Source organism: Paroedura picta, chromosome 2, assembly GCF_049243985.1.
Source record: "Paroedura picta isolate Pp20150507F chromosome 2, Ppicta_v3.0, whole genome shotgun sequence".
Taxonomy (NCBI): Eukaryota; Metazoa; Chordata; class Lepidosauria; order Squamata; family Gekkonidae; genus Paroedura; species Paroedura picta.
In genome coordinates, this window is record NC_135370.1 from 112,765,185 (window position 1) to 112,778,180 (window position 12,996).

A 12,996-nucleotide genomic window follows, 5' to 3' on the forward strand; every position below is an offset into this window, starting at 1 on the left:
GAGCGTCAGATGCTAGCACAAAAGAGGCAATTGGATCAATGGTTGGTGGGTGTATAAAGACAAAGTGCACCTGTCCTGAGAAATAGTGTTTCCAGCTGCCCAAAGAGTCCATCAAGGCAAGCTTATGGGAACTAAAGCACTCACCCAGTGGTTTCAAGAGCAATATTACAATCCAGGAACTAAAGCTATAGTCCAAAAGGTAACCAGGATGTACCCAGAGTATCTTCGATTCAATCCCAAACCGGCAACTTACCACCTTCAGACGGAACAACTACAAAGAGCTTCCCATCCAGGTGAAGCCATTGGTGGTGGTATCAGGTGAAAAACCCTCTCAAAGAAGAACGGGGAAGTGGGGGCACAGATCTTCCAGCCCTGGCCTCAACCAAATACCTGGTGGAAGAGCTCCATCTTGTAGGCCCTGCAGAACTATGATAGTTCTAGCAGGACCCTCAGCTCATCTGGGAGCTCATTCCACTAGGCAGGGGCCAGGACTGAGAAGGCTCTCGTCGTGCTCGATGTCAGGCACATTTCATGCGGGCCAGGGATTGCCATATTATTAGTACCCACAGAGCACAAGTAGGGCATAGGGAGATAGACAGCCTCACAGATATGTAGGGCCCAGGCTGCAGATGGCCTTAAAGGTTAAAAACAAAACCTTGAACTTGATACAAAACACCACTGGTAACCAATGCAGCTGCTTCAGCATTGGCTGAATATGGACCCTCCAAGATGTTCCATGAGGGCCCTAGAAGCTGCATTCTGTACCAGCTGTAACTTCCAGTTCAAAGCCAAGGGCAGGCCCACATCTAAACTGGAGGTGACTGTTGCATGGATCACTGTGGCCAGGTGATCTGGGAACAGATAGGGCGCTAGTAGCCTTGCTTGGTGAAAGAGTCAGAATGCCAGTTAGGCTACTCTGGTGACCTGCATCTCCACTGACAAGGAGGCATCAAAGATCATCTCCAAATTCCTGGCCAAGGGTGAGATCTCGAGTTGTATCCCATTCAGGTAAGAAAGACGTGCTTCCTGATTTGCCCCCTTCCTACTCAAGCACAGGATCTCCATCTTGGAAGGATTGAGTTTCAATCGACTTGGGCCAAATTATCACTGCTTCCAAACATCTGGCAAATGTTTCTGGGGGGAGTCAGGCTGGCCATCCATCAGGAGATAGAGCTGGGTATCATCTGCATATTGCCCATCCCATAACTCTGGATCAGCTGGGCCAGAGGGTGCATAAAGATGTTTAACAATGTGGGAGAGAGGATCGCACCCTGTGGTAGTCTGCAAAAGAGTTGGTAAGGGTGCAAAAAGTTCTCTTTCACTGCCACTTTTCATGTCCCATTCTGGAGAAAAGAGATCAGCTACTTGAGGGCTGTCCCTCGGATTCCAGTTCTGGTGAGGCAGTGGACTAACAATTGGTGGTCGACCATGTAAAATGCGGCCTTGGAAGAAGATACCTCACCCATGCTTCCTTTTTCCTTTTTTCTGCAAGACTGAGCAAGTTTCAATGTTTAAATGCATAGAATCACAATATGATGTATAGGTCATATGATATATGAACCCACAAGAGGTTCAGCCATACTGGACTTAATACTGACCAACAGGCAAGAGTTGGTGGATGAGGTGAAGGAGGTGGGGACCCTAGGGGGAAGTGACCATGTCCTCATAGAATTCCTTTAGAGATGGGGAGGCAAGGAAGCTTGTAGCCAGACGAGGATGTTGGATTTTCGTAGGGCAACTTTAATAAACTCAGAGACATGATGAGTGTCATGCCATGGACAAGAATGCTCGAAGGAAAGGGAGCATGTGAAGGGTGGATGCTACTCAAACAAGAGCTATTGCATGCTCAATCAATGACTATCCCAGAAAGACGAAAACACTGCAGGAGTTCTAAGAAGCCTATTTGGATGAACAGAGAACTTCAAAAGGAACTAAGAAAGAAAAGAAAAATGTTCAGGAAATGGAGGGAAGGACAGAGCTCTAAAGAAGAGTACCTACAGGTTACTAGGCACTGTAAATCAATCATCAGAAAGGCCAAAGCTGAGAGTGACATCTGGAGGACAATTTGGTAATCCAAGGAAGTCAGCATGGATTTGTCTCCAACAGGTGCTGCCAGACCAACCTGGTTTCCTTCTTTGACCAAGTAACAGGTTTGCTGGATCGGGGAAATTCGGTTGATGTCGTTTACTTGGATTTTAGTAAAGTTTTTGATAAGGTTCCTCATGTTGTTCTGATGGATAAATTGAAGGACTGCAATCTGGATTTTCAGATAGGTGGATAGGGAATTGGTTAGAGAACCGCACTCAAAGAGTTGTTGTCAATGGTGTTTCATCAGACTGGAGGGAGCTGAGTAGCAGGGTACCTCAGGGCTCGGTGCTCGGCCCGGTACTTTTTAACATATTTATTAATGATCTAGACTAGATGAGGGGGTGGAGGGACTACTCATCAAGTTTGCAGATGACACCAAATTGGGAGGAACAGTGGAACAGGCTGCCTAAGGAGGCGGTGAGCTCCCCCTCACTGGCAGTCTTCAAGCAAAGGTTGGATACACACTTTTCTTGGATGCTTTAGGATGCTTTGGGCTGATCCTGCGTTGAGCAGGGGGTTGGACTAGATGGCCTGTATGGCCCCTCCCAACTCTACGATTCTATGATTCTATAATTCTAGGTCTAATCTGTCTACAACCATTTTTGAATAGCAGCCTTCATGTACGAAAGATCATAAATGAAACTGATAGAGCCTGCAATGCCCAAGAATACATCAAAGACTTATGAAAGATAGTAGCTTCAAAGCCCGTTCCCAAGAATGGGCCTTGAAAAGGCCCCCTCCCCTGGCTCCCGGCCAGGCAGCTTAAGGTGGCTTTGGGCCGCAGCTCGCAGCCAGATCAAGTGAGGTGGGCGAGGGCTGGCCAACTTGTTAGCAGGCCCAGGACAGAGCTCCTTAGCATGGTGTCAGCAGGCTGGGAGGCCCTCATTAGCATGCCCAACCTAGCAGGCCAAGTAGCCCTCGTTAGCAGGCCCTCCACCACAACCCTTTGTCCAGGGCCCTCTCCCCTTACCTGCTGCTGGCTCCAAGCACTGAGGCGCATCTGAGAGCAAAGAGGCTAGAGTCCAGGAATGGAGGGTGGGAGCTGCAGGGACAGGGCTAATCATGGTGCTGCCAGCTTTACTGGCTGCATCCTGATTGGCCCTATTCCAACTTGGACAACCAGACACATCCTACCCCCCAGGCTGCTTCACAAACATATAGAGGAACCATTGAGAAGGATTAGATAGTATTTTATAGATGCTGAAGAAGGTTTGAACAACCAGTTAAAAGATACTTTCTTTCATTAGGACCTCAAAGGACTGTTGTGAGGACCAAATGGGAGGCTTCTTGAAAGAGTGAGATAATTAGTACATCATACAGTGCTAGGTGGGCTCTGTTAATTTAATTAATGACACAGAGAAACTTTTGTGCCTTTCTGATCCTGCAATAAGCAGGGAGTTGGACTAGATGGCTATATGGCCCTTTGCAACTCTATGATTCTATCCACAATTCTAATAAACCAACAGGAACAAATAGCTCATCTACTTTCAAGTTGTGTTGGCATCTCCATATTTAATTGCCAACAAGAATTTTATTTAAGGTACTTCATTAACAAAAAGCACATAAATAGAAATTTTCCATGTTTTTTTCCCCTGAAAAGAGGAAAAAATTGTAAAAAGATTTTTTACTGGATGGCAGATGACCAAAAAGGATAACATTTTTAGATTCATAACATATACACTTAAAATATAAACTATGAATATCTCACTTTTATCTTGCCATAATAATTAAAATAAAATTTATTTTGTCATGAGAAATCCACTTTAACACGTGAATAAAGATTAAGATTACTCATAACTGAAGCCGTGAATGAACATGGCTACAAGACATGCCTGATGCTGCTACCCTTTTATTTCTATTAAGTAAGACAAGATAAAAATAGAACAACTCACAACACGCTGCTCACTGTGATGGGGATTTATATCCCTTTCTGTTAATGCCCTTTCAGTGTTTGTGGTTTTTATTGGTTAGAACCTTTCTTTTCATCTTTGAAAGATACACAATAGTCTGCAGAAATATGATTCATAAGAAATCCCACTGCTGAATAAATCTTTTGCAAAGCCTGGACGTAAATGAATAGAATTAAATCACACAGTAGTTAATGTAGATTCTTGCATCACAACCAACAGGACTGACCTCAATCACTCCAGTTTCAGAATAAGTGCTAGGAAATCAAACTGGACATGAATTGCATCTTACCTATTGCTTCAAAATATAAACAAAATGCATTTTTCATTAAAGGATCATGCCTACTGCCCCGATTTCTAGAAAACAAGCATACTTTATTCCAAAGCAAACAACACATACTAAAAGCACATGACATACAGAATGAGCTTAATACACTAACAGCCATTTGGGATTCACAAAAATTTAAATTACAAAAAAATATGCTTGAAAACACCCACAAACCGACATATATACACATCTCTGCATAATTACAGAGGAATACAAGAACTCTGACTGGAAGCCTAGCAACAGTATCCAAGTATTAGTTAGTCTGCTAATCAACTACCAAAACTCACACACCACCACCTTAATGTGTTTCATATTTAAAAATAAAAACCCTCTCGTTTCTATCTTCAGAGCTGCTGGAGAAGGCATATGATAAAACAAACCTTGTTCACTTGAGGAGGAACAACCCATGTCACTTAATCCATCTGGTAATATTCCTCTCATAACAAAGAGCCAGGGCAAAACAAAATAAAAAGGTTTAAAAATAGGATATCCAAGTCAAAGGATCCTTGGTTGGCAACATATTTGATATGTGCATAGCAGTATCTAAAGAGACCGTCAGGACTCCTATGTATATTATTGCTGCTTTTTTGTATCTCCATCCTACAGAAGCCACAGTAAATGCTTTACAGCAAATGCTTTCTAAAGCTTCTGTGCTCATTTACTTGCAGACAGCTGTAGGCTGGATGAAAACAATCAGGGATTAACTTTTCTATTCATCACAGCTTTTAATCCATTACTTTCTCTTCAGTTTTCAATAAAAATAAATAAATAGATAATGAAGATAAAATAAAACACTATGGCTAATGATAAGAAGGCAGGAGAAATAACGTGTGAGTGAGCTGAGACTTAGCTGGACTATTCATTGAAGGCATTCAAAGATGCAGTGCTATTGTCAAAACATAAAATGGAACCGGGAATGCACTGAGCCATAAAATCTTTCCTGATCTTCTCGGTAATAATTGACAAAGCCTTGATATTAAAGAAAGCACTCAGATATAGCAATCGTGTTTATAAAAGCACATTCTGAGGAACTAGGGATCTCAAGAATTTGATAGGCTGCATTTAGTGTAACATTTAAAATGGGTATGTGCCAGTCAGGATACCTCCTCTGAAATATTTATAAACAATAAAAATGTCATCCTTTCAAATCCAATTCTAAAACAAAATCCTGAAATATGATTTAATGTCTTAATTTATCCCTCCTCTCAATGATATCAGTCTAATGAAGGATTTTGTATTCTAATATAAAAGTCACTCATCTTGGAATAATATATTAAAAATCCTTTCTTTATACTGTGAGGGTTTCTTAGTAATGATGGCTTTCTAATGGTGAATAGCTACTGTGTGTCATAGCAATTCATAGATCAATACAATAATCTAAACCAAAGGATTAAGTGGACGTTATTTGTCCCCCAGGAGTGTCCCTTGAAAGGGATCAGGAGCAAGCCTCAGGTTCGCACACTCTACTGTAGCCCTCAATCTGAAAATGCAAACTCTCACAATGAGAGGGGCTTTCATTATCCAATGCATTTTCATAAATATAGGGAAGAAGTAGGGAGTGCAGAAGAGTCTGAGGCACCTTTCTCTGGGAGCAACTGAAAGTGAAATATGATCCCAATAAGAATAAGAAAAAACTATAAAGCGTGTTTTCTATGCTGACTAAATAATGTCTCTGAGAAGCACACAAGCAAGGGCATGAAGGCTACAGACCTCACAGCAATGTTGCCCCCTAATAACTATTATTCACAGGAAAATTGCCTGGTTTGAACATGGAGGTTCCATTTAGCCATCCTGGCTTGCAGCTAGGGTTGCCATATGTTTGCTGGCATTCCAGCATATGGTAAGAGAAAAATTGTTACAAACACAATCAATGACATTATGCCTCTCTAGATATTTATGGAATTTTTCCAGGAATGTTATGATTTTACCATAGTGTTGTTGGTGATTCCTAGCGAGTAGTGATGTCACTTCTGGGTTTTTCCAGAACTTACATCATGCCACTGCCAACAGCCACCCCCTGTATCTCCTGCTGGCTGCCAAACCTGGCATACTTGTATCTCTTGACAGATCTCTCCTCCATGAATGCAACTACCCTGCATAATCCTGCATGTAGTTTATTCTATTTAAATTCAACCCAGTGCGCATATTTATTACTAGGAATTATAATATTTCAAGGTTTTTCTTCTTGAAAGAAAGCTATACAAATAAAAATCGGTAAGCTATGGTTCCTGGATTTCCATTAAATTGTACTCAAACTGCGCAACAGAGAATCTACAGTACAGGTTTGATTAAGTTTAATTATCAGCATGTGCTCAGAAAATAAACAATGGATCTCAGTTATACCAAGGAGCTATTAAAGGGGGAGTGAAATTGTTCATGTGCTTACAATGCACCTTTTAACACTGTAGAATTTCTAAGTAGTTTGATAATAATATTCCAAATTATTACAACCTGCAGATTAAGTAAATCATTGTTTTCATGTTATTGTTGTTGTTGTTATTATTATTATACTTTTGCCAAATCAATCAATAGTTGACAATAAGTTAAGGATAGATAAATTTGTTTCAGCACATGGATGTACAACATGTACTTGCCATACTGAAATGTGCTCTGGCTGTTCATATGGAATACAAATATCACGTCTGAGAACATGATGCATTCAGTGTACCTCTGTGTGGAACAAAAAGGACTACCTGAAGCTTATTTAAATTTATATTTTGTTCTAGGCTATTCATCTCATATGTGTGTCGCAGCTAAGCTTAACAAGACAAATCTTTAATAAAATATGTTCTCCCACAGAGTTCTTCATTCAATTTTAAATTAAACACTTTGTATTTACAGAGGCTATTAAACGCAGTAGATGACATCACAAAATATTTTGGAGGCCTCAATGAGTTTTTAAAAATAAGCATATTGCCTTCATCCTGATATCTAACATACACATTAAAGAGCTAATTTGCTTAATCAACGATGCTCTTAAAAATAAGACAAAACAAAATTCCTCTGAATATCAGCAACCTCAAAATGAGACACCAAACACCTCTAAAGGCAATTAACCATTTTCTCAGAACAAGAGTTTGGCAGCCCTCTTTAAGTAAAGTAATTCCAAAGTTGTTGCTCAGCAGCGGAGTTTCTTTGCCCATCCCATGTAGTGCACAGAGTCATAAGAGGTGGAATGCAGATTATTTTAACTGCTGAGGGAGAAGAGGCTCCCTAACATATGCTGTCCTAACACTACTGTCATTCAAAATAATATATTTCTATTACTGTCATTTACATCAATTCCCTTCAAATTCTACAAAATGCAAGCAGTATATATCTACATAGTCACGTTCAGCTGTGTTACACATTTGGATACATAAGCCATAACTGGAATTAGAATGTAGACACTTTGTTTCATATGAAATGAAAATCCAAGCTTATATGCTTATTCATATGTCTTACATACCAATATCGGTTTCCTTGTGATTCTTGATTAATTCAGCAAGCTCAAAATTTCCAGCAATTATTGCCACCTGAAATGTGAAGGAACAGTGTATGTTTACTCTTTCAGTACTAAGTGGCATTTCCTATGGTCATATGCATTTCAGTATTTTGGTACAAATATGCAGAGAAACATCATATATTTTTCCAGTAATAACCTTGAGTTACTATGTATGAGCTCGTTTTGCATTACCATAAAACACTTGCATTCAGTTCATTCAGTCACAATTCATGGAAATAGTTCTCCTCTGTTGGCCATAGAATGAGCAGGAACAAAATTTCCAGTACCAACTCTAAAACCTGAAGTATTATTCTGAAAATATGCAGCTATTTTCATCAAATAATAAATTACAACACAAAAACATAGAAGGCATGCTGGAAGAATTTTACTAAGAAACTGCAAAATGATTTAAAAAAAATTACTTTATATTTATGTCTTTCAAAAAACCTGTTCCGGTTTTTGATGTATTTTTATGTAGTCATAAAATGTCTAGCAGAAAAACAGGAGGATTTATCAAAGCAACAGACAATTCTGATCTACTTAGATTATTCTTTAGTGAAAATGTGTTCAGCTAGGTTCCAAAAAAGTACATACCAAAGTCTTGAATATGTCTACCATATCTCACACTCCCCCCCCCCTTTGAAAAGCTCCATACAGATATGGAGATATCTAAACAATACTACAAACTGCTTTGGGGAATCACAGTTTTAATTAACCAGTTTCAAGAATTTTTATTCCATCATTTGGTAATGCTTAAGGCAGCTCACAAGACGAAGACAAATGCAAATATCTCTATATAGCTTTAAAGACAGTTGTTCAAAAAGTCCAAGCCAAAAGTTGCATGGAACTAGTCATGCAGCTTTCAATTCCAGCCTGGATCTAAAAGAATATTTTCACTACTAGCTTTCAACAGAGTTCCACTCAGAAAACTGACAAATCATTGGATGCATTCTTCAGGAATTATTGGCCCAGAACAAATTGGTTTTCCAAGGAAAAATCCACTTTAGATCATTGTTTGCTTTTAGCTTCTTTAGCCACAAAATACATGAATCTCGGAACAAAAAAACTATTCATTGCATTCATGGATCTGAAAAATGCCCTTGACTCAGTCCCAAGGGAGACCCTTTGGGAAAAACTGAAGCATCTTAATATTGACCCATGCTTACTGTTTCTACTCAGGAAACTCCATACGGGCACTGCGTGTCAAGTTAAATATTCTGCTCAGGGCCACTTAACTGCCAAGGTGCCTGTTACAAAAGGAGTGAAACAAGGCTGTGTTCTTGTCCCACATCTTTATAATTTGTATTTGTCTGACTTGGTCCAGAATTTTGATCAGAACAATGGGCACCCTCCAAAGGCTGGCTTCCGTGCAATACCCCTGTTATTATATGCAGATGGTACAGCCATCCTCCCGTACTCAAGAGTTGGTCTTATAAGATTTCTTAAGTGTGTTTACTCATATTGTCAGCGCAACTCTTTACTGATCAATTTCTCGAAATCTAAAATTCTATTTTTTTCTAAGAGTTGGACTCCAAGGAAATGGATGTTGGGTAGCAAGACAATTGATCAAGTAAAAATTTTTAGTTACTTAGGCATTACATTCAATTATAACCTTAAATGGTCTACCCACCGGGACCGGTCTTTGAACTTAGCTAAGTGTTCCTCAGTTCAAATTAAACATTTTTATTTTTTGGAAGGCAACCAATTTGTCCCAGCGGCCCTAAGAATCTTAAATGCTAAAACTGTATCCCAGTTGTTTTATGGTATAAATTTGGGCAAAGGCTTTCAATAGGAAGATAGAAAGGATTCAGGGAACCGTCTTCCGTCAAATTCTTGGTGCTCCCATGTATGTGCCCTATAGTCTGCTGTGTGCTGAGCTTGGCCAACATTTTTTAGAAACCAAGGCTTGGCTGATAATTTTTAAATTTTGGCTTAAAATACTTTTCAGAGTCGAGTCGCTTAGTTTACTCTTTTAGTTAAAGATGGACCCACAATGCAGCTCATGGTTTCTCAGTATTGAATCTAAAATTGTAGAACTAGGATTTTCAACAGATTTTTTCCTTATGTTTCATGAGTCTGAAATTTTTAATTTTTTGAAACAAAGATTATTGGCAGCCGAACAGTCCAAAATGTTTCCAGCACAACCCTGTGTATGTTCTCCTGCTGCTCTGGGGATTCGGTTATATTGAGGGGAAATTGTTAATTATTTTTATAATCTTACTAATCCAGCCCTCCGTAGAGTTTTCATGCTGGCAAGAATGAGTTGTCTTCCCTCAAGCGTCCTTGCAGGAAGATACCAGCATGTCCCAAAGAGGGAAAGATTGTGTCCGTGTTCTGCGAACTGTCCTGATTCAACCTCACATATTATTTTAGATTGTGAACTTCATGTGAGTCTTTGCAGAAAACTTCTGGATCCTCTACTTTGTCCCAGAGGTCTAGTAAATGATGAAGCTACACTCCAGTTTCTCCTTAATGATCTTTCTGCAGAGACCACACTGTGTGTAGCTGAATTTTTAATGGCTGCTTATCGAGCTAGAATTAAGATGTTTTAATCAGCTGATTTTACTGTATTTTAGTCTATAATGTTAGCTTATTTTATTCTATTATAATTTTACCCTGCTTGGCTGTACTTGCCTCTTATTGTTACGCCAATAAAGGGATAGATAGATAGATAGATAGATAGATAGATAGATAGATAGATAGATAGATAGATAGATAGATAGATAGATAGATAGATAGATAGATAGATAGATAGATAGATAGATAGATAGATAGATAGATAGATAGATAGATAGATAAAAAAAACTTGTTGATATTGTGAGGAATGCTTGGTGCAGTGCTTAGGAGCAATGGCTCCTAATCTGGGTTTGATTCCCCACTTCTCCACATGCTGCCAGCTGGGTGACCTTAGGCTCATTACGACCATGATAATGCAGTTCTGACTGAGCAGTAATATTATGGCTCTCTCAGCCTCACCCACCTCACAGGGTATCTGTTGTAGGGAGAGGAAAGGGAAGGGAAGGTGATTGTAAGAAGCTTTGAGACTCCCGGTAGAGAAAAGCGGCATATGTATGTATGTATGTATGTATGTATGTATGTATGTATGTATGTATGTATGTATGTATGTATGTATGTATGTATGTATGTATGTATGTATGTATGTATGTATTACATTTATATACCGCCATTCCCAACAGGGCTTACAGCGGTTTACAACAGTAAAAGAATAAAAGTACAATAAAACCCCATAGTTCCCTTAATAAGCATACAAAAACCAATTCTTCTTATTCTGCTGCTATCTCCTGGTACCAGACCCAGGCCTGATTTAAGGATTTGCAGGGCCCATAGCACCAGAGCCAGTGGGGCCCTAGCAGAGCACAACTTCAGACAGTTCTCAACTGAAGTGGACAAACTGCTGGGTCAGTAAGAGTGACCACTTGCCCGTTAGATCCCTGTACTGGCTGCTCAAACCAGCTGGACTGGGGCAGTTTGGCCATCCTCATGCTTTTAGATCTGTAGGCTGCATTTGATGTGGTCAATCATGAGTTTTTGGCCCAACACCTCACTGTGATTGGGGTTAGGGAGACCGCACTGAAATGGCTGGTCTCCATTCTCTGGAATTGGTCTCACAGGGTGGCAGTGGGGAAGGAGTTGTCGAATCCCTTGGCGCTCCCTTGTGTGGTGCCTCAGGGGGCGATACTCTCTCCTACACTTGTCAACATCTATATGTACCCTCTAGCCCAACTGGTCAATATGCAGATGACACCCAGCTCTACCTCCTGATGGATGGCCAGCCAGACTCTTCCCCCAGATACATTTGCCAGATGTTTGGAAGCAGTGGCTGGATGGCTCAGGCAAAGTTGTCTGAAACTCAACCATGCCAAGACAGAAGTCCTGAGGCTGGGTAGAAGGGGACAGGATCAGGCAGCATATCTCCAAGTCCTGGACGGGGTGCAACTAACACCTACACCAACCACCAGGAATTTGGGGGTGATCTTTGATACCTCACTTACCATGGAGGCTCAGATCACAAAGGTAGCCCACACAACATTTTTCCATCTGCACCAAGCTTGGCTATTAGTGCCCTACCGGTCCACAGACCACTTAGCCACAATGATCCATTCAACAGACACTTCCATATTAGACGTCTGTAACTTGCTCTATGTGGGCCTACCCTTGGCTTTGACCCAGAAATTTCAGCTGCCATACATTGAACATGAGTCAACAGTATGACTCAGTGGCTAAAAACGCAAATGGGATTTGGGGCTGTATCAAACTGAGTATCGTGTCCAGATCAAGGAAGGTGATGGTACTGCTTTACTTTGCTCTGGTTTGGCCTCACTTGGAGTACTGTCTTCAGTTTTGGGCACCCCAGTTAAAGAGGGATGTGGACAAACTGGATCATGTCCAGAGGAGGGCAACAAAAATGGTGAGGGGTTTGGAGACCAAGACATATGAAGAAAGTTTGGGGGAGCTTGTTCTGTTTAGCCTGGAGAGATGACTGAAAGGTGATCTGATAACCATCTACAAGTATTTTAAAGGCTGCCATATAGAGAATGGAGCAGAGTTGTTCTCTCTTGCCCCGAAGGGACGGACCAGATCCAATGGGATGAAACAAAGTGGATTGCCTTGTCATCAAATGCAGCACATGATGTCAGAGCATTCCCTCCCCTTTTCTCCTGTTAGGCTTTGTGCTTATGTGTGGATGTACTAAAATGAACAGCAAAGAATTAACTGAAACCTGATTAAGAGTGAAGTTATTTTTCCATAGCTTTCAATTCTTACGTTAATTGACCTTGAGTTGCAATAAAATGTTGTGTTCTGCAGGTCCTATTAGTACATAGATTTATTCCCCCCTCCTTACAAAAGTGAACATCTTAGCTGAAACATGGCTTTACTGTGGGGCGGAGACAAAGGACTTACCCTTTAGCTCCCCCACCAAGGTCACTTCCCATGTTGTGGTAGGACTCCAAGAGGCAAAGAGATCCATGTTCTTTACTGGGAACTGGGACGGGTCCCCATGGTACCTCGTGGAGTCAAGGAACAAAATGCAGTTGGCTGACTACCAGGTTAGGTTTCCTTCTCGTGGTGTGCCAACCTCTGGTTGACAGAATAAAATCTGTGGCCATGTTTTAAGCCAAAAAATGATGTATCACATCTCCTTCCAGTTATATTGCCCGCCTGCAAGT

General features: G+C 40.6%; 1 protein-coding gene across 6 annotated transcripts in view; it reads right to left on the reverse strand.

The window, feature by feature from the left end:
* Positions 1-12,996, reverse strand: part of SHANK2 (SH3 and multiple ankyrin repeat domains 2) — a 510,912-nt gene that overhangs the window by 372,482 nt on the left and 125,434 nt on the right. For 5 of the 6 annotated variants that reach the window (XM_077322114.1, XM_077322109.1, XM_077322108.1 and 2 more), the window contains one exon: positions 7,772-7,838. In XM_077322114.1, the coding sequence (XP_077178229.1) occupies positions 7,772-7,838 (67 nt within the window). Of the gene's footprint in view, positions 1-4,703; positions 5,289-7,771; positions 7,839-12,996 lie in introns of those variants that run through there. The other variant, XM_077322111.1, reaches the window with a different exon arrangement.